A 23,095-nucleotide genomic window follows, 5' to 3' on the forward strand; every position below is an offset into this window, starting at 1 on the left:
TCTGAGGAAATTCCATATTGTTTTCCACAGTGGCCTCACCAGTCTGCATTCCCACCAACAGTGCACGAGGGTTCCCTTTTCTCCGCATCCTCTCCAATATTTGTTTGTGGATTTGTTTGTTGGCCATTCTGACTGGTGTGAGATGATACCTCATTGTGGTTTTAATTTGCATCTCTCTGATGGCTAGTGATGCTGAGCATCTTTTCATATGTCTCTGGGCCTTCTGTATGTCTTCCTTGGAGAAGTGTCTGTTCAAGTCCTTTGCCCATTTTTTAATTGGGTTGTTTGTCTTCCTGGAGTGGAGTCGTGTGAGTTCTTTATATATTTTGGAGATCAGGCCCTTGTCTGAGGTATCATTGGCAAATATGTTTTCCCATATTGTTGGTTCTCTTTGTAATTTGGTGCTGTTTTCTTTAGCCATGCAGAAGCTTTTTATTTTGATGAGGTCCCATTTGTTTATTCTTTCCTTTATGTCCCTTGCTTTAGGGGATGTGTCTGTGAGGATGTTGCTGTGTGGAATGTCTGAGATTTTCCTGCCAATGTTTTCCTCAAGGACTTTTATGGTGTTACGGCTTATATTTAAGTCTTTTATCCATCTTGAGTTTATTTTCGTGTATGGCGTAAGTTGGTGATCGAGTTTCATTTTTTTGCACGTAGCTGTCCAGATCTCCCAACACCATCTGTTGAAGAGACTGTTTTTGCTCCATTTTATGCTCCTGCCTCCTTTGTCAAATATTAATTGATCGTATAGATTTGAGTTTATTTCTGGGCTCTCTATTCTGTTCCATTGGTCTATGTGCCTGTTTTTATGCCAGTACCAGGCTGTTTTGATTACCGAGGCCTTGTAATACAGTTTGATATCAGGTATTGTGATACCTCCTGCTTTGTCCTTCTTTCTCAAAATTGCTGCTGCTATTCGAGGTCGTTTATGGTTCCATATGAATTTCTGCAATGTTTGCTCTATATCTGTGAAATATGTCATGGGTACTCTAATAGGGATTGCATTGAATCTATAAATTGCTTTGGGTAGTATGGCCATTTTGATGATGTTAATTCTTCCAATCCATGAACATGGTACATGCTTCCATTTGTTTGTATCTTCCTTAATTTATTTCTTCAGTGTTGTGTAGTTTTCTGAGTACAGGTCTTTTACCTCCTTGGTTAGGTTTATTCCTAGGTACTTTATTTTTCTTGTTGCTATATCGAATGGGATTTTTTTCCTGATTTGTGTTTCTGCAGTTTTGTTGTTGGTGTACAGGAATGCCTTTGATTTCTGGGTATTGACTCTGTATCCAGCTATTTTGCCAAATTCATTTATTAGGTCGAGTAGTTTTTGAGTGGAGTCTATAGGGTTTTCCATGTACCCTATCATGTCGTCTGCAAACAGTGACAGTTTCATTTCCTCCTTTCCAATTTGGATGCCTTTTATTGCTTTTTCTTGTCTGATTGCTGTGGCTAGGACTTCCAATACTATGTTGAATAGGAGTGGTGAGAGAGGGCATCCTTGTCTTGTTCCTGATCTTAGTGGGAAAGCTCTAAGTTTTTGTCCATTGAATGTGATGTTGGCTGTAGGTCTCTCATATATGGCCTTAATTATGTTGAGGACTGCTCCCTTTATTCCCACTTTGCTGAGTGTTTTTATCAGAAATGGGTGCTGTATCTTATCGAATGCTTTTTCCGCATCTATTGATATGATCATGTGATTTTTGTCTTTGCTGTTGTTGATGTGATGTATTATGTTTATTGATTTGCGAATATTGTACCATCCTTGCATCCCTGGGATAAATCCCACTTGGTCATGGTGGATGATCTTTTTAATATATTGCTGGATGCGGTTTGCTAATATTTTGTTGAGAATTTTAGCGTCTATGTTCATCAGCGATATTGGCCTGAAGTTTTCTTTCTTCGTTGTGTCTTTATCTGGTTTTGGGATTAGGATGATGTTGGCTTCATAAAAAGAGTTTGGGAGTCTTCCATCAGTTTGGATTTTTTCGAATAGTCTGTGAAGGATAGGGGTTAGTTCTTCCTTAAATGCTTTGTAGAAATCTCCTGTGAAACCATCTGGTCCAGGGCTTTTGTGTGATGGGAGTTTCTTGATGACTGCTTCAATTTCCTTTGCTGATATTGGTCTGTTCAGGTTTTCTGCTTCTTCTTCAGTCAGTTTTGGAAGATTATATTTTTCTAGAAATGTGTCCATTTCATCTAGGTTTTCAAATTTCTTAGCATATAGGTCTTCATAGTAATTTCTTACGATCCTTTGTATTTCTGTGGTATCAGTTGTAATCTCTCCACTTTCATTTCTAATTCTGTTTATTTGGATCCTCTCTCTTTTCTTCTTGATAAGCCTACTTAAAGGCTTGTCGATTTTGTTTATCTTTTCAAAGAACCAGCTTCTGGATTCATTGATCCTTACAATTGTGCTTTTAGTCTCTATGTCATTTAGTTCTGCTCTGATCTTGGTTATTTCCTTCCTTCTGCTTGCTCTGGGCTGTCTTTGTTGTTGTTCCTCCAGTTCTTGTAGGCGTAGGGTTAGGTTGTTTGTTTGAACTGTTTCTAACTTCTTAAGGTAGGCCTGTATTGCTATGAACTTCCCTCTCAGGACTGCCTTTGCTGTGTCCCATAGGTTTTGGGTTGTTGTGAGTTCGTTTTCATTTGTTTCCAGGAAGTTTTTGATTTCTTCCCTAATCTCGTTCTTGACCCATTCATTGTTTAATAGCATGCTATTCAGTCTCCATGATTTTGAGTGTTTTGGGTTTTTACCCTTGGGGTTGGTTTCTAGTTTCAGACCCTTGTGGTCAGAGAAGATGCTTGATATGATTTCAATTTTCTTGAATTTGTTGAGGGTTGCTTTGTGTCCTATCATGTGGTCTATCTTTGAAAAAGTTCCATGGACACTTGAAAAGAATGTGTATTTTGCTTCTTTGGGATGAAAAGCTCTGTATATATCAGTTAAGTCCATTTCCTCTAGGGTATTGTTAAGTGACACAATATCTTTGTTAATCTTTTGTTTGGAAGACCTGTCCATTTTTGATAGTGGGGTGTTAAAATCCCCTACTATAATTGTGTTGCTGTCAATATCTTTCTTGAAATCCTCCAAGATTTTCTTTATGTATTTGGGTGCTCCTATGTTGGGTGCATATATATTTATAATGTTTATGTCTTCTTGGTGGATTCTTCCTTTGAGTATTATGAAGTGACCTTCTGGGTCTCTCTTTATGGCCCTTCTTTGGAAGTCTATTTTGTCTGATATGAGTATTGCTACCCCTGCTTTTTTTTCCTGTCCGTTTGCTTGGAAAATTTGTTTCCAGCCCTTCACTTTCAGTCTGTGTAAGTCTTTTGTCCTGAGATGGGTTTCTTGTAGGCAGCATATGTGTGGGTCATGTTTTCTTATCCATTCAGCTGTTCTATGTCTTTTGATTGGAGCATTTAATCCATTTACATTTAAGGTTATTATCGATAGGTAGTTATTCATTGCCATTATTTCCTACCTGTGTTCCTCTGTCTTTCTCTTTTCCTTCCTTTCCTTAAAGCAGTCCCTTTAGCATCTCTTGCAGAACTGGTTTGGTGGAGCTGTATTCTTTTAGACTTCTTTTGTCTGGGAAGCTCTTTATTTGGTCTTCTATCTTGATTGAGAGCCTTGCTGGGTAAAGTAGTCTTGGTTGGAGGCCTCTGGTTCTCATTACTTGGAATATTTTTTGCCATTCTCTTCTGGCTTGGAGCGTTTCCATTGAGAAGTCAGTTGCTAACCTTATTGGGGCTCCCTTGTATGTTACTTCCTTTTTCTCCCTTGCTGCCTTTAAGATCCTCTCTTTGTCTTGGAAATTTGCCATTTTAATTATGATGTGTCTTGCAGTGGGTCTCTTTGGGTTCCTCTTGTTTGGGACTCTCTGTGATTCCTGGATTTGGGTGACTTTTTCTCTCCTCAGATTAGGGAAATTTTCCATCATTACTTTTTCAAACAGGTTTTCTATCCCTTGCTCTTCTTCTTCTCCTTCTGGTATTCCTATTATACGGATATTGTTACGTTTCATGTTGTCCTGCATTTCCCTTATTGCCTCTTCATTCTTTCTGAGCCTCTTTTCCTTTTCTTGCTCCTTCTGGGTGTTTTTTTCTACTTTATCCTCCAGCTCGCTGATCCGATCCTCTGCTTCATCAAGTCTGCTTTTAATTCCTTCTACTGTGTTCTTCAATTCAGAAATTGTATTCTTCATTTCCTCTTGGCTCTTGTTGATATTTTCTATTTCCTTTTTCATGTTGATATAGTTTGCAGTGAGTTCATTGTAGTTTCCTTGTAGTTTCTGGTAGTTCTCTTTGAGCTCAGAGAGCTCAGTGAGCTTCCTGATGACCATTGCTTTGAACTCAGTATCTGATAGTTGACTTGCCTCTTTTTCGGTTAGTATTCTTTCTGAGACTTCCTCCTTTCCTTTCATTTGGGAATTGTTTCTTTGTCTTCCCATTGTTTGTGAGGCTCTTCTTGTTGGCCTCTGCTTCTTAAATTGCTTTGTTCTGAATCCCTGGGTTTATGATATGAACTTCTATGGTAGAATGCCAATGGGATTCGGTGGTGCTGTCTCCTTACTCTCCTGTGCTCACTGGTCTTGAGCTGACGTTTATGTGTTTAACACGGTCTAACTCTAGTCTTTTCAGCACTCCAGGTTTTGTTGTCGCACCGTCAGATCTTTCAATGTCCTCTATCTTTGGTCTCTAATCTTCGTATATGCTGGAGTACTGTTGGCTGTTCGCTCTGCTCCTCAGATCAGCTAGGTATTTCCCTGGCGCTGAGGGGAAGTGGATTCCGCTCCCACCTATGTTGCCGCCATCTTCCCTCCAGAAAATCTATATTGTTTTAAAGCAGTTGCTGACACTTGGTTGAAAACACTTTTCATATGTTCATTGTATAGACTGTTTCTGAGTTATTTTTCTCTTTTGAAGGGGTAGGAGTTTGAGGTGTCACTTTCTTTCTTAAAGGTAACCAATTTTGGCTCTTCTGTTTAAAATTGAAAAGTTGTAGCCATTGGCCATGGATTAAGGGGGTATGGTTTGATTCCATTCTGAAAGAGAATCGCTAAACGTATTGAGAGGCATGTAGCAGATGGCTAAGATTGCGGGCCACGGGGCTGGGCTGATGGGGCTCAGTTCTTGCTTTTCTCCATTTAATTGGCTGTGCAACTATGGATAAGTCACCCAACTCTGAACTTCTGTTTCATCACCCAAAAATGAAAATCTTAAACACAATAATTAGGAGAATTAAGTGACTTAATATATAAAAAGTGTTCAGAGAAGTGCCTGACACGTAGTAAATGCTACACAAATTGTTGCTATTAGGAGAACTAAATTGAATGGCTTTTATATTCAAGTAAAGAAAAAACTGTGAAATGCTTCATTCTAATTAGGAGGGGGAAGGGGCATGATTCTCCAACACATGGTTGCTGTGGCTAAAACTCAAGTTTTGCTGTGATAAATGTGCAGTTTTATATCGGTGTGTGGCTAGTGTTTACTGAGCACCCACTATGTAAACTGTGCTAAGCAGTTTACGTATTTTATTTAATCCTCACAAAGCTTTATGAGGCAGATACGATTATCCCCATTTTACAGGTGAGAAAACTAAGGTTAAGAGCAAGGAAATTTCTAAAGGTCCAAGAGCTAGCGTATGATGTAATGCTTCAAAGTTTTTGCCTTTAACCACTACTGTATAATGCCTCCAAAATATGCCTGTAACTCTCATACTATAGATTTTGTATAGTAATAAGATGATAATTCTGCTCTTTTCACCAGAACTTAGTAAGGCAAACGAAGCGGGCTGCATTTATCCCCCACCCCCTGGGTTGCTGGCAGCAGGCCATCAGAATGAGAAAATCAGAATGAGAAAACCTCCGGGCCTTAAAGAGGTTTTCTCCTCCTAAACGTTCAGTTATCTGTGGCTCAGTATTATCCAGACCTAGTAGGAAGAGTTTCAGTACCTCCTCTCTCCCCCGAAAAAGGAGCAAATATCAGTGATTCTCTGTTTCCTATATAAGGTCCTGACTTTGTAGAATCATAGCTGCAAGTAGTAAATGATGTTTGGGGTAAAGCAGCCTGGAAGAGAGGAGCATTGGCTTGGCCTCCTGGTCTTTCCTGTTCACTCCTGCTTTTTCCTGGTTTATCATCATGGTTACAGAGAGGCAACATCGCCACCAAGCAAAATGCCCACTGTTGTGCTTTCCAGAGAGCAAAGAAAATGGGCACATCTCCACTGCCTGCTGGCACTGGATTTCTGTAACTGCTCTCTGTTCTCATTTGATCCTCAGTTAGGCTGTCTCATATTATATACGACTTGCAACACACTTCTGGTACACACTCACACTCAGGAGTCTGACTTTGAAACTTCAAATTAGATGATACAGCAGACCTAAGTAGGACATTTCCATATCCTTTTGGCAGTCGGCAGCGTTTGCTGTTATGTCCTCTGCGTATGGTAAGATACAGCTATGTCTGATACCTCCTGTGAGCAACAGTGCCAGCCTCTTCTGAGATTTCTCATCTCCGAATTCCTGTAGGATTTGCAGTCTGGGACACAGTGGCTTGTTTTCGAGCCGTTTCATGTGTGAAGAGGCAGGGAGCAGCAGTGCGTATCCTAGAGAATCTGCCTCGGGGTTGGGCAGTAGTGAACTTACTGAAGAAAGGAATGGAGAGAAAAGGAGGAAAAGTGTTATATCTGCCTTACTTCCCAAATTAGAGTGTCAGCTTCTCAGCCCAAAGATCGAATCTGTTTTTCCCTTCTCCTCTAACGCTTATTAGAATATTAGGCAAACAGTGACTATGCAGTGTGTACTTATTGCCTGAAGGCCTAGGTTTTATTTTAATTAATAGATTATGCCAAAAACATGCCATTTCCACTCACTTGAGCATAATGCAACCAGAAGGAAGTTTTCTGTAAATGTTATTGAGATGTTATTTACATTGGGTGGAGTGTGGCTCTAAACTGGTTTTAGACTGGTCACCCATGGAACTGCAGTTCTCATTGCAGAGGACAGACCTCCACTCTGGTGGTGCAGTGAAGGTAGTATGACATCAGAAGTGAAAGTATTGGTAAAGCACAGATGTTATTCTGAGGAAAGTGCTAAAACTGAAATCTGTGAATGACTAAAATGCTGCATAAAATGAATAAAAAGCTCATTCTGAACAAGATTAATAGCATTTGGCCCAAGAAGGAGTCAGCGGCCCGGTGACAGGGATTGGGAGGTATGCTCTGCAGCACATTGTACCTCCGCCAAAGCTCAGGGAGGGTGGCAGCTTTGTAAGTGCTTTAACTGAATTGTTTTTGTGGTTATACCCTGATGAAAGCAGGTACTGATAATCATTTTAAGATTTCAGAGACCTGGGTTGCGTGGTCTGTCTCACTCCCCACTTGTTCCTCCCAATTTATCCATCACGGGAAATAAAGCCTCAAAACCTCTGACTTGAAACACCTGTGGGGGTTGAGGTGGCAAGAGAAACTCCCAGCCTCCCAGGAGAGTTCATTGGAGAACCCCATAGGTCCTAGAATGTACACAAAACCACCCACCTGGGAATCAGCACCAGAAGGGCCCAATTTGCTTGTGAGTAGTAGGGGAAGTGACTGAAATCCGGTAAAGAGCTGAGCAAGTGGCACTGTTCCCTCTCGGAACCCTCCCCCACATACAGCACCACAACACAGTGATGTGGCTTGCCCTACCCTGGAGAATACCTAAGGCTCTGCCCCTTACAGTGTAATAGCTATGCTGAGACAAAAAATATGGCCCAAATGAAAGAACAGATCAAAGCTCCAAAAGTAGAACGAAGCAGTGAAGAAATAGCCAACCTATCAGATGCAGAGTTCAAAAACTGGTAATCGGGATGCTCACAGAAATGGTTGAGTATGGTTACAAAATGGAGGGAAAAGTGAAAGCTATGTACAGTGAAATGAAGAGAAATGTAGATGGAACCAACAGTGAAGGGAAGGAAACCGGGACTCAAATCCATGATTTGGAGCAGAGGGAAGACAAACATTCAACCAGGACAGAATGAAGAAACAAGAATTGAAAAAAATGAGGAGAGGCTTAGGAACCTCCAGGACAACTTTAAACATTCCAACATCTGAATTATAGGGGTGCGAAGGAAAAGAGGAAGAGCAAGAAATTGAAAACTTATTTGAAAAAATAATGGAGAACTTCCCTGATCTGGCAAAGGAAATAGACTTCCAGGAAGTTGAGGAAGCTCAGAGAGTCCCAAAGAAGTTGTACCCAAGAAGGAACACACCAAGGCACATCATAATTATATTATGCAAGATTAAAGATAAGGAGAGAATCTTAAAAGCAGCAAGAGAAAAGAACTATCTACAAAGGTGTTCCCATAAGAGTATCAGCTGATTTCTCAAAAAGAACTTTGCAGGCAAGAAGGGGCTGGAAAGAAGTATTCAGAGTCATGAAAGGCAAGAACCTACATCCAAGATTACTCTATCCAGCAAAGCTATCGTTTAGAATGGAAGGGCAGATAAAGTGCTTCCCAGAGTTTATCACTGACAAGCCCCTATTATATGAAATGTTAAAGGGACTTATCTAAGAAAAATAAGATGATCAAAAATATGAATAGTAAAATGGCAACAAACTCACAACTATCAACAACTGAACCCCAAAACAAAAAACAAACTAAGCAAACAAGGAGAATAGGAACAGAATCACAGAAATGGAGATCACAAGGAGGGTTATCAGAGGGGAGGGAGGAATGGAGGAATGGGTACAGGGAATAAGAAGCATAATTGGTAGGTACAAAATAGACAGGGGGATGTTAAGAATAGTATGGGAAACAGAGAAGCAAAAGAACTTATATGTACAACCCATGGATATGAACTAAGGGGGTCGGGCTGGGGGGAATGCGGGTGGAAGGGGGCATGTGGGTGGGTGGGGGATAAAGAGTGGGAAAAAATGGGACAACTGTAATTGCATGATCAATAAAATATATTTTTAAAAAAGAAAATGTGTTGGGAAGGTGTGGATTACACTGCAGGCTACTACTCACTACTGGCGGCATTTAGCTGTTTAACTTTAACTAAAAGTAAGTAGAACATTCAGCTTCTCTATCACACTAGCCCCCTTGCAAGTGTTCAGTAGTCACATGTGGGCAATGGCCTCCTGCTGAACAGCACAGCAGGGATAGAGAACTCTGCATCATCACAGGAAGTTCTGTTGGATAGTGAGTCAGTCAAAGGAAACATAATGCCATCTTTGCTTAGCTTCTCTGTGATTTTTCTCTTAACCTTAGAATCAGTGTTTTACTATTTAAATGGAAATATATGTGGTGCCTAGAAAATTAGCATGTGGCCTGTTGCATATGCAAATATTCACGTGGATGATTTTTACCTGTGACAGGAAAGACTGGTAAATCACAAGCATTCTTAACCTCATTACATATACATTGCAAATGTAAAAATGCAAAGTGGAGAAGTCATAAATGTGAAAGTGGCTTTCAATTTGTTTTAATAGGTGTTTTCTGTGTCTTGTAACCTAGGGATCTTGCTGCAAGAAACTGCCTGGTAAGTGAAAATAATGTTCTGAAAATAAGTGACTTTGGAATGTCTCGTCAAGAGGACGGTGGCGTGTATTCATCTTCTGGCTTAAAGCAGATTCCCATTAAATGGACAGCACCAGAAGCTCTTAATTATGGTAAGATTGGACACTCTCTTTTTGTTGGTAAAAAGTCTCCATCAGAATAAAACATTCATGAGCAAAATTAGGGGATTACAACAGAGTCCAAGGTACAGTGATGTATAAATGTTCATACGTTGCACTTAAACATGAGCACCAACTTAACTCCTTGACTTGGTTGATCGCATTTCTATATGCAAGATGGCTAGAATCAAAGATGGATACACTCACAAGGACTTTTAAATCTGGGAGTTCCTTTTTATCTTAAAAATGATTTTTTCACATTTTTAACAATTATATTTATTGGGGTGACATGGGTTAATAAGACTGTGTAAGTTTCACCTGTACAGTTCTGTCACACATCATCTGTATATTGCATTCTGTGCCCACCACCCCGAGTCAAGTCTCCTTCTAACACCGTACACCCCCTTCATCCTTCCGCCATCCCATTACTGCTCTGATAGTCACCATACCGTAGTCTGTGTCTATGAGTTAGTTCATTTTACTGGTTCACTTGCTACTTTCTGTTTTATATCACATATGAGTGAATAAAACAGTTCATATGGTTCTTGTCTTTTTCCATCTGACTTATTTCTCTTAGCATGATACTCTCAAGATCCATCCATATTGTCACAAAGACTTTTATGGCTGAGTAGTATTCTACTTTGTATATATGTACTACATCTTCTTTACCTAGTCATACAACAGAGGACACAGGTTGTTTACATGTCTTGGCTACTGTGAATAATGCTCCAGTGAACACAGGGCTACATATGTCTTTCTGAATGTCTTTAAATTTGGGGGGTACATGCCTGTAGGAGGGATTGCTGGGTCATATGGTAAACTAATTTTTGAGGAACCTTTACACTATTTCCATGAAGGCTGTACCAGTTTACATTCCCACCAGCAGGGTACAAGGGTTCCTTCTTTCCTATATCCTTGCAAAACTTGTTATTTCTTGTCTTATAGATAATAGCCATTATAACAGGTGTGAGGTGGTATCTCACGGTGGTTTTGATTTGCATTTCCCTATAGCTAGTGAATTCAAGCATCTTTTTACATATCTGTAGGCCATTTGTATATCTTGCGAAAAGTGTCTGTTAAGGTCCTCTGCCCATTTATTAATTGAATTATTTGGGGTTTTGTTGTTGAGTTGTATGAGTTCTTTATATCTTTTGGATATTAGCCCCTTATCAGACATACCGTTTGCAAGTATCTATTCCTATTTAGTTGGTTGCCTTTTTATCTTGTTGATGGTTTCTTTAACTGAAAGAACAGATTAAAACAAACAACAAGAATAGGAGCAGAACAACAAGATTAGGAACCGAATCACAGAAATGGAGATCACATGGAGGGTTATCAGAGGGGAGGGAGGAATGGAGGAATGGGTACAGGGAATAAGAAGCATAATTGATAGGTACAAAATAGACAGGGGGCAGACAATTCGATGTAGTCACATTTCATATATTTTTGTTTTTACTTCCCTTTGGGGTCAAGTTCACAAAAATCACTGTGAGACCAAGGTCCATAAGTTTAGTGCATATGTCTTCTTCTATGGATTTTATTTTTTTAGGTTATATATATGTTTTCAATCCATTCTGAGTCATTTTTTATGCATGGCATCAGATAGCAGTCTAGTTTCATTCTTTTCCATGTGGCTTTCCAATTTTCCCAAAATATTTATTGAAGAGGCTTTTCTTTCTCTATTGTATGTTTTTAGCTCCTTTGTTCTAAATTAGTTGCCCATTTATATGTGGGCTTTTTTTCTTGGCTTTCAATTCTGTCCCATTGATTGCTGTGTCTGTTTTTCTGCCAACACCATACTGTTTTGATTATTACAGCCTTGTAGTGTAGTTTGTAAGTCAGGGAATGAGATACCTTTGGCTTTGTTCTTTTTTCTTGGGATTACTTTGGCTATTCTGGGTCTTCTGTGGTTCCATCCAACTTTGATGGGGTTTTTTTTGTTCTATTTCTTTAAAACATGCCATTGGGATTTTGATGGGGATCACATTGAATCTGTGTATTACTTTAGGTAATATGGCCATTTTAACTATGTTGAGTCTTCCAATCTGTGAACACAGTATATCTTTCCATTTGTGTATATTTTCTTCCATTTCTATCAACAGTGTCATATAGTGTTCAGTGTATAAGTCCTTCACTTACTTTACTAAGTTTATTTCTTTGTATTTTATCCTATTTATTGCAATTGGGATTGTTTTCTTCATTTCTTTTTCTGATATTTCATTGTTAGTATATAGGAATGCAATGAACTTTTGTACATTGATTTTGTATTCTATACCCATTTGTTTGTTTCTTTTTAAATTATATTTTACTGATGCTATTACCATTGTCCTGAATTTTCCCCCTCTGTACCCCTCCACCCAGCAACCTCACTCCCTCAGGCAATCCCCCCCACCCACCATTATTCATGTCCTTGGGTTGTGCATATGTTCTTTGGCTACTCCATTTCCTATGCTGTACTTTACATCCCCGTGGCTATTCTATGGACTACCTCTTAGTAATTCTTAATCCCCTGACCTCTTCACCCATTTCCCCCATACCCCTTTCCCCTCTGCCAACCATCTCAAAACATCCTCTGTATCCTTGATTCTGTCTCTGTTCTTGTTTGCTTAGTTTTTTAGATTCAGTTGTTGACAAGTATGTATTTATTGCCATTTTATTGTTTATAGTTTTGATCTTTTTCTTAAATAAATCCCTTTAACATTTCATATAATAATAGCTTGGTGATGATGAACTCCTTTATTTTTTTCTTCTTGGGAAGCTCTTTATCTGCCCTTCAATTCTAAATGATATCTTTGCTGGGTTGAGCAATCCTGGCTATAGGTCTCTGCTTTTCATGACTTTGAATATTTCTTGCCAATTCCTTCTAGCCTGCAAAATTTCTTTTGAGTAATCCACTGATAGTCTTATTGGAACACCCTTGTAGGTAATTAACTTCTTTTTTCATGCCACTTTTAAAATTCTCTCTTTATCTTTAACCTCTGGCATTTTAATTATAATGTGTCTTGGAGTGGGCCTCTTTGCATCCATCTTGTTTGGGACTCTGTGATTCCTGGACATACATGTCTATTTCCTTCACCAAATTAGGGAAGTTTTCTTTCATTATTTTTTCAAATAGATTTCCAATTTCTTGCTCCTCCTCTTCTCTTTCTGGCACCCCTATGATGCAAATGTTGGATTGCTTAAAGTTGTCACAGAGGCTGCTTACATTATCCTTGAGTTTTTGGATTCTTTTTTCTTCTTGTTGTTCTGATTGGTTGTTTTTTTCTTCCTTATGTTCCAAATCATTGATTTCATTCTCGGTTTCATCCACTCTACTGTTGTTTCCCTGTAAATTGTTCTTTATTTCAATTAGTGTATCCTCTTCTGATTGGATCTTTTTTATGCTGTTGAGGTCCCCACTAAGTTCCTTGAGCATCCTTGTAACCAATATTTTGAACTCTGCATCGGATGGATTGCCTATCTGCATTTTGTTTAGCTCTTTCTGGAGTTTTAATCTATTCTTTCAGTTGGGTCATGTTTCTTTGTTTCCTTATTTTGGCAGCCTACCTGTGTTTGTTTCTATGTATCAGGTAGAGCTGCTTTGACTCCATGTCTTGGTACTGTGACCTAATGTAGCAGATGTCCTGTAGGGCCCAGTGGCACAGCCTCCCCCTATCCCCTTTGGAAGGCTGAGTATACCCTCCTCTTGTAGTTGAGCCTTGATTGCTGTTGGCAGATCAGTGGGAGGGATCTACTGAGGCCAGTCAGCTGCAAAGAATAGCTGTGACCACTGACCACCAACCTCCACCCTCTGTGGAGAATCAACTGTGCAGGTGCAGGGTGGTGGTGCTCTGATGTGGTCTGTAACTGTCCACTGGGTGCACTGGCCCTGGGGTTTCTTGGTGGTACAGGCCAAGGTCAGCCCCCACCTATGTTTTGCCTGGGGCCACCCTGCCTGAGCTTATAAAGCAATCTGAGATAGCTGCTACTTGTGCTGGACTTGGAGATTTCCATGTGAAGCCAAGCTGTGAATCTGGGCTGGCTGCTGCTAGTGACATGTAGCGGGGCTCACTGAGGCCAGCTGTTGCTTGTTTGAGAGGATTTGGGAAGTTGTACAGTATGAGCCAAGACCAGCCATTCATATGGAAAAGCAATTTGGGTGGGTCTATAAATTGGGTGGGGCAAAGTGTCTGGGAATCCCCAAGGTGGGTCAAACAGTGTTAGCCAGGTTGATGGAGTCTCAGATAGGGCACCAGCTTGCCAGCTGTGTGGGGGGAGTTTAGAAAAGGGACAGTGGCCTCTGCTCGCCTTGATGTCAGATACTTCAGCTCCTCCCTGTATGCTACTGGTGCCTTTCAAGCTGCTACCCCAGTGCTGGAACTCAGAGGGAGTGAGTCTGAAAAGGTTAACCTTGTGTGAGTTCTTTAAGAACAACTGCTTGGGGCTCCAGAAGTTTGTTCCACTGACTCATTCCCTGCTGGGTTTTGCAGCCAGAAGTTGTAGGGACTTATCTTCCTGGCACTGGAAGCCTGGGTTGGTGGAGTGACTGGTATGGGGCTGTGACTCCTTGCCCCTGAGATATCCCTCCCAGATTTTTATCCACCACCCATCAGTGTGGGACCAGCCCATTCCAGGTCCACGCCCCTTCTACAAGTCTGGATGGTTATGGTTTCATTAATTCCGTAATTGTCAGATTTCTATCCAACTTGATTTCTGTAGGTTCTGAGTGATGGTAGCTCTATATTTCAGTTGTAATTCTGATGTGGTTGTGCGAGGAGGCCAGCCCTGTCTGCCTATGCCGCCATCTTGACCAAAGTCCTGTTTATTGTTTCTAATAATCTTGTGGTGACGTCTTTAAGGTTTTCTGTGTATAGAATCATGTCATCTGGAAAATGTGACATTTTACTTCTTAATTCCCAATTTGGATGCTGTTATTTCTTTCTCTTGCCTGATTATGCTTGCTTAGCCTTCTAGTACTATGTTGAATAACAATGGTGAGATTGGGCAGCCTTGTCTTAGTCCTGATCCTAGCTTAAGAGCTCTTAGTTTTTCATCATTGAGTATATTAGCTGAGGGTTTGTCATATGTGGCCTGATTATGTTGAAGTATTTCCCTTCTATACCCACTTTGTGTGTTTTAATCATAAATGGATATTGTATCTTGTCAAATGTTTTGGCATCTATTGATATGATAGAGGATATGGGGCAGAATCGCACACGTGTGGCTTTGTATTTTTTCCCTGGTGATTGTGGCTACTTGACTGCAGCCACCACCCTTTACACTGTTTCTCCATTTCTGTCCCTGGGCTCAGCCTCAGTGTGCACCAGCTACTCTGGCCCTCTGGTCTGCTGACTGCAGGTCAGCACCAGCCCTCCACTACTACTGAATTCTCTGAGGCGCAGAGAGTTTTGGACTGCTTCTGCAGCTCTCCTCTGTCCTTCCCCCTTCCTGACTCCCCTGCTTGCTCCAGTACACCACTTTCTGACGTTCAATGCACAGATCTCTCAGACCTGTTTGTTGTGTTGAGCAGGGAATCCTTGATTGTCCCACTTGGAACTTGAAGGGGAAAGACCAAGAGGTTTCTCACTCTGACATGATGCTGATGTCACTACCTAATTTTTGTTCTAAGAGTTACATTATACACAAAGTAAAAGTGTTATTGTGACTGAACTATTTCTTTTGAATTTCTTACAATTGGTCCAGTAACCTCATCTAATATTAGTTTCCTAAAATATTAAGCAAATCAATTCTATAGTTTCTCACTCTGAAAATTGACATGGTTTCTTAGCATCTCAGCCTCTGGAACTTGTGGGAAGAGAGAGATGGGAGTTACATTTTAAAATGGCAAGGAATTTTTTTGCTTGAATTTTCGTGTCCTTGTAATTGGAAATAAATATAGTTTGCATTATCTGTGGTTGGGATGAAATGGGCCTTAACAAGATAGGTAACAGCCCAAGAATTTTTTTTTTTAATTGTGCTTTAAGTGAAATTAGAAATTGCATTTTCATTAAGGGAAGCAGCGTATGAACCATGGGTTGGTGAATGGGTGTAGTATGTTTTGAATTAAAATATCATAAAAAGATTTTATGTTGCTTTAAAATGGAAAATTCCCTCATGAAAAATAAGGCATTTATAAATGTCTGAACCTAGTGCTTAAATTAAAGACAAGTAAAGCTTTTTAAAAAATTGAAGTGAAATTCATGTAACAAAATTACCATTTTAAAGTAAATAATCCTGTGGCATTTTGTACTATTCACAATATTATACAACTCCCACATCCATCTAATTTCAGAACATTTTCATCCCTCCAAAATAAAACCCTATAGCCATTAAGAAGTTACTGCCCATTCGTCTATCCCCCAGCCACTAGCAAACACATATCTGCTTTTTGATGCTGTGGACTTACCTATTCTGCATATTTCATAGAAATGGAATCATACAATATGTGACCTATTGCGTGTGGCTTTTTTCACTTAGCATAAAGTTTTTAAAGTTTATCCATGTTGTAGCATGTATTATTAGTTTATTCCTTGTCATAGCTGATTAATATTCCATTGTATGTTTTTTACCACAATTTGCTTATTCATCCATTGGTATATATTTCACCAGTTTTCACCTTTTGGCTTTTGTGAATAGCACTACTACAAACATCTGCGCACACGGATTTGAGTACCTATTTTCAATTTTTCTAAGTAAACACTAGGACACATATGGTAATTCTATGTTTAAGTTTGTGTGGAGCCAACAGATGTTTTCCAGATGAAGTTGTGAAATGTAATTGGTTTTGAACTTAGCTGGGGCAGATTCAGAAGCCAGAACCTGTTCTGTGTTTTGTATGCCAGTGATGCTATGGAATAGACAAATGTAGGTAGGTGTCATTATAAGAAATTGATGAAGCTGTTCTAGTCCCCAGCAATGACATTTTCGAAGTTAACGTTTCACAGGTAGTAAGCCTCACCCCTAATTTGTCTTCCCATGTGCTACAAAGAGAAGCTTTTGTGAGCTTTCTAGTGATCACAAACTAATTCTATTTCTGGTATCCAGAGAGAACAGCTCTGCTGTTTTCCATAGTGATTCTTCACTGGAGTGGTGGTGGTGATTACTCTAAGGCTATATTCCTAAGGAGATCATTCACAGGATAAAAGATAAGATTGTAACCCTTGTGTTCTCCAGGGGTTTTCTTTAGACAACAAAATATCTTTAAGCACCTCCTTATAGCATTCCTTTAAGGGCGCTGTAAGTGGACTTGAGATTCGCTAAAGGCTTACCAGTAAAATCCAGTTCTCTAGAATTTATTCTTACACCTGTTTGCTAGATGTTCTACATTATATTGCCTTTATAACTCCTCTTACTTTTAAGCAACTATGCCAAGTAAAGTTCTGCCTTTCAATAAGTGTATTTCAGTTGAATTTCAAGCTGGAAAAATTATTTACAAATCAAAATTCTAATTCCAGCTATCTCTAACAGCCAGGACTAAAGCATTATATTTTGAAAAAATTTTAAGTGTAGTTGTTATGCAATATTTTATTAGTGATATAACTTTCAGGGATAAAATACAGTGATTTGATATTTTCATACCTTACAATGTAACTACCCCACCAATTCTAGTAATCATCTGTCACCATGGAACTTACCACAATGTTGTTGACTATGTATTTCCCTTCACATACTCCCCCATCCCTTCCTCTGATCCCCATCAGTTTCCTCTTCATTTCTATGTGCCTTTTTTTGTTTTATGTTTGGGTTTTTGGTTTGTTTTTTTTAGATTTCACATATAAGTGACACCACACAGTATTTTTCTTTCTCGGACTTATTTCAGTTATCATAATACCCTCTAGATCTATCTGTGTTGTTGAAAATGGCAAGATTTCATTCTTTTTATTGCAACATAATATTCCATTGCATGTAGATACGCCACATCGCCTTTAGCCATTCATCTATTGATGGACATGTACATTGCTTCCGTATCTTCAATATTGTAAATAATGTTGCAGTGAACATAGGGATGCATATATCTTTTTGAATTTGTGTTTCTATTATGTCTTTAGAAAAATGTTTATCTCCTCTGCCCATTTTTTATTACTGAGTTGTATGAGGCTTCTTGTATAATTTGGATATCAGTGCCCCCCACTTATTGGATATATCATTTGTGAATATATTGTTCCATTCAGTAGGTTATCTTTTTGTCTTATTAATGGTTCCCTTCACTGTGCAGAAGCTTTTTAGTTTGATGGAGTCCTATTTATTTTTGCTTTTGTTTGTTTCTCTTGTTTAAGGGTATATATCCAAAAGGACATTACTCAGACTGATGTCAGATAATTTAATAACTATGTTTTCTTCTATGAGCTTTATGGTTTCAGGTCTTACATTTAAGTCTTTAATCCATTTTGAGTTAATTTTTGTATATGGCATAAGAGAGTGGTCCAGTTTTCCCAATACCACTTGTTTTATGTTCCGTTTTTGTGCCAGTACCATACTGTTTTGATTACTATGGCCTTGTAGTATAGTTTGAAGTTAGGGAACATGATACTCCCAACTTTTTTCTTCTTTCTCAAGATTTCTTTGTCTATTCAGGGTCTTTTGTGTTCCCATATAATTTTAGGATTATTTGTTCTAGTTCTAAGAAGAATGTCATTGGTATTTTGATAGGGATTACATTGAATCTGAAAATCGCTTTAGGTAGTATAGTCATATTAATCCTTCCAGTCCATGAGCATGGTAGATAGCCTTTCATCTATTTCTGTCCTCTTCAATATCATTGTTTTCAGAGTACAGGTCTCACCTGCTGGTTAAATTTACTCTTAGGTATTTTCTTATGCAGATGTAAATGGGATTATGTTCTTAATCTGTCCTTCACAGTTTTTTATTAGTGTATAGGAACATAACAGACTTCTTCTATATATAAATTTTGAATCCTTTTCTTTACTGAATTCTTTTATAATTTTATTAATTTTTGGTCAGTTCTTTAAGGTTTTCTATACATACAGTTATGTCATCAGTTATGTCATCTGCACACAGTGACAGTTTTACTTCTTCCTTTCCAATTGGAATGCTTTTTATTTCTTTTTCTTGTCTGATGCTGTGGCTAGGACTTCCAGTACTATGTTGAATAACAGTAGGTATTCTTGTCTTGTTCCTGATCTTAGAAGAAAAACTTTCAGCCTTTCACCATTGAGTATGTTGTAGCTGTGGGCTTGTCATATGTAGTCTTTATTAAGTTGAGGTAAGTATCCCCTACGCCTTCCTCACTGAGAGATTTTTTCATAAATATATGTTGAATTTTGTCAAATGCTTTTTCTGCATCTATTGAGATAATCACATGATTTTTATCCTTGGTTTGGTTAATGTGACAAATCACATTAATTATTCTGTGGATGTTGAATCCCCCTTGCATCCTGGTATATATCCTACTTGATCATGGTATATAATCCTTTTAATGTACTGTTGAATTCAGTTAGCTAGTATTTCGTTGAGAATTTTGGTATCTATGTTAGGGGTTTATAGGGATTTGAGCATATACTTCTTTTACTTTGCAATGTCTTTTTCTGGTTTTGGTATCAGGGTTTGGCTGGTCTCCTAAAATAAGTTTGAAACCATTTTTTCCTGTTTAGTTATTTGGATAGGTACTGATTCTTCCTTAAATGTTTGGTAGAATTCACCTGGGAAGCCATCTGCTCGTGGGAGCCCAGAAATAAAGCCATGCCTGCAGTCAATTTATGACAAAGGGGCCAAGACTATACAATAGGAAAAAACAGTCTCATCAACAGACAGCGTTGGGAAAACTGGACAGCCAGATGCAAAAAGAAACTGGACCACTGTCTTACATCATACACAAAAATTAACTCAGAATGGATTAAAGACTTGCATGTTAGAAAACCATGAAACTTCTAGGAGAAAATATAAGCAGTAATCTTGACATCAGTCATGGCAATGATTTTTTTGGACCTGATACTAAAAACAAATATAAACAAATAGGAGGATCTCAAGTTAAAAAGCTTTTGCACAGCAAAGGAAACCATCAACAAAATGGTATGGTAACATACTGAGTGGTAGAAAATATTCACAAATTGTGTATTTGATAATGGGTTAATATCCAAATATATAAAGAACTAATAAAACCCAATAGCAAAAAATAAAATGGTTAGAAGATTGGAATTGACATTTTCCTAAAGAAAACTCTACAGGTGGCCAACAGGTACATGAAAAGATGCTCAATGTCACTAATCATCAGGGAAATGAAATCAAAACCACAATTAAATAGTAGCTCACATCTGTTAGCATAGCTGTTATCAAAAAGACAACAAATTTTGGTTAGGGAGTGAAGAAAAGGTAACTCTTGTGCACTTTTGGTGGAAATGTAAATTGGCTCAGCCACTATGTAAAACAGTATGGAGGTTTGTTTAAAAAATTAAAACTAGAAGTACCATATAATCCAGCAATTCTGCTTCTGGGTATATATCTGAAGGAAATAAAAATCACTATTTTGAAAACATTATAATCACCCCCATGTTCACTGTAGCATTATTCAATGGCCAAGACATGGAAACAACCTGAGTGTGGATCAGTACATAAATGGATAAAGAAAATGTGGTAAACAAATGTACAATCAGACACTATTTAGCCATTAAAAGGAATGAAATCTTGCCATTTGTGACAACATGGATGAATGTTGAGTTCCTAAATCAGACAGATAACAACAAATACCACATCCATGGAATCTTAAAAAGTACACACACAAAAACAGAAAACCAAATTCCTGGATACAGAGAATAGATTGGTGGGGGCCACAGGCGGGGTTTCAGGGTGAACAAAGTGGATAAAGTGGGCCAAGAGTACGAACTCCCAGTGACATACGTATAACGCCGTGGGGGTGCGATACACAGCGTGGTTCCCCGCAGCTCATGCTGCATCGACGGTTGGAATGTTCCTGAGAGAGGAGATCTTCAAAGTTCTCGTCAGAAGAAAAAATACGTAACTATGTATGGTGACAGGGGTTTACTGTACGGATTGTGGTGATATTTTGCAATATATACAAATATCAAATTATTATGTTGTATACCTGAGACAAATATAATCAATTATACCTCAGTAACATAAATATGTAAATACACGTAAAATAAATTTTTTAAAGTATCCATCCAAACCAGCTTGAAAGGTCAAGTATATAGAGTTACATTATAAGCTTTCACTTCTGGAGTGTTGGTTTATAGAAAACATGCCTCTCTTGATATCCACCCAGATGTTATCTTACAAAGAAAAGGCATTTGACTCTATTCCTTGTACTGTCTTGAACAATTAGTCTTAACTGTAGCCATTGAATGACTTTCATGAACAGTATTAAGTTATTAGATGCCAAACATGAAAAAGTTATCATAGTGTGGGCGCACTCTGGTTCTCGTGTTATTTTTTTCAAGAAACTGAAAACGCCATCCTACCTTAAAGTAACAAGATGATTATAGAGGAGAGGCATTTATAAATCCTGGAAGTGGAAGAGTTCAGGCAGGTAGCTACGAGGAGGTAGAAATGAAATCATTTCAGAATCTTTAACTCCCCTGCAAATGGGATTTAGTTATGGTGGTTTATGCCCTACATGTAAAAATATACAAACATGTTGGGAAAATCTTGGAAATTCTTACCTCTTGGATTTGGAAAGAACTTTTCTGCTTCTCCTCCTTGGTTTCACATCTATTTCCAGAATTTACTTTGTGTTGGCTTTTATCTTTGTGCTTCTGTAGAAGATAATAAAAAATATCTTAAGAGCTTATCTTATATAGCCTAGTAAAACAGGTGCACCAAGATATTTTGGCAAAACAAGGCTCCACGTAATTTAAAGAAGTTGTTTTTATCAGCCAGCTTTGTTAATTTCTACTCTATTCAAAACACATAAAAATATTTTTGTAAATGAAACTATCAGTAGAGAAAATGAAAGCTTTAAGCAAATAAGAGTATCTGTAAACAATGATGAGTAAAAACTTTAAGAAACTTTCCTTATTGTGTAAAAAAATTTAAGTTAACAAACTTTCCTTATTGCTTTAAGTTTGTTTTTAATTTTAGTGGAATGAAAGTGATGCAGGCAGAAAGACAAAATTGCAGAAATCTAACTTATTCTCCTAGGCATTGATGTGTACAAATTCATGTCTTTCTTTATATAAACCATTCATCTCATTTAGATACCACAGGGACAGTAAGCTTACATGCCAGCCAAGTATTTGTTCTTGGTGGCAAAAAAGTGATTTGAAAGCTGTTTTGGTAAAACTAGCAGCCTGAAGACTGCTCATTTGTTCAGTAATATTGCTAATCCTGGAAAGTAAAACTGGTGAAGGGAATAGGATCACTTTAGTTTTATAGGTCCTTTGGTAAGTTCAATCTGTAACAGACTGAAAGAGAAACACATAACCAAAAATGGTCACCTGCCTCTCCTCTCACCTGGTTGTGGTTCGCGTGCCCTCCAGGGAGATACAGCTCGGAGAGTGACGTGTGGAGCTTTGGCATCCTCCTGTGGGAGACCTTCAGTCTCGGGGTCTGCCCGTACCCTGGAATGACGAATCAGCAAGCACGCGAGCAGGTGGAAAGAGGTGAGCCAAAGACCTAGGGGTGGAGATGGTCACATCAGCCCCCAGCGGCAGTGTGTCTGTGGCTTTCCTGAAGTGGGTGGGGGGCGGAGGGTGCACACTTAGTGAGAGAGCGCAGAGGTGTATAAATCTGTTTCTGAACCCCTTGGATCGTGTGGCTCTTCTACAACAAAAAACTTTTTAGCTTTAAAAATAGAGAGCTCTAGGCTTTTCTTCACTCCCCCTGCCTGGCATGACCCCTGCCAGGGGTACCATTCAGTCTCTTGGAGGGAAACAGGCTGGTGTTCCTCGAGCTCCTGTTTTTTATACTATGATAAATAAACACTGTTAATATTACTGCACATTGAAATGTGATTAGACTTCAGGGAGTTTGAGAGTTTTGTGTGACTTCTGAAAAAAACCTGTGGTATTCCCAGATCAGAGACGAGAATGAGTAGGCTAAGGCGACACCAAGCATGCATTTCTGGGGTCCACAGCTGTCAATAGAAAGAATGCTTTTGACAAAATGGCAATGCCTTAACCTCAGGCCACTCAGCAGGGGCAGGTTGTAGAACTGGATGTAGGAGGGTGACTCAAGCTTCGTTCCTGCCTTGTCCTCCCTCAGACAGATACCTTACTTCCTGAGGCAGACACACACGGGCAGCCAGCCAGCACACTGTGGGGACACCGCCCAGCAACTTGGAATTAAAGATAGGAGTCCTCTCGGACTGTAAAGGAGTATAACTTACTCATTTTTAGTTCACTTTTGAACTGTGTTTATTAAATCCTCATCCTTTCTTCATCTCCAAAAACCTGGATAGTACGGGTGATTTTCTTTTTTAAACTCTGCCCACACCATCTAAAAGCAAATACTTAGAGCAAATAAAATAATGCATTTGT

The 23,095-nt window shown here is 38.9% G+C and overlaps 1 protein-coding gene across 3 annotated transcripts in view; it reads left to right on the plus strand.

Annotated features, from left to right (window-relative positions):
- The window catches only part of FER (FER tyrosine kinase), a 406,586-nt gene that overhangs the window by 373,326 nt on the left and 10,165 nt on the right, over nucleotides 1–23,095 (plus strand). For all 3 annotated transcript variants that reach the window (XM_045197637.2, XM_045197636.3, XM_045197638.3), the window contains 2 exons: nucleotides 9,505–9,659; nucleotides 22,097–22,219. In XM_045197637.2, coding sequence (XP_045053572.1) covers nucleotides 9,505–9,659; nucleotides 22,097–22,219 — 278 coding nt within the window. The remainder of the gene's footprint in view (nucleotides 1–9,504; nucleotides 9,660–22,096; nucleotides 22,220–23,095) is intronic.

The sequence above is a fragment of the Desmodus rotundus genome, chromosome 1, assembly GCF_022682495.2.
Source record: "Desmodus rotundus isolate HL8 chromosome 1, HLdesRot8A.1, whole genome shotgun sequence".
In the NCBI taxonomy this organism is placed as follows: Eukaryota; Metazoa; Chordata; class Mammalia; order Chiroptera; family Phyllostomidae; genus Desmodus; species Desmodus rotundus.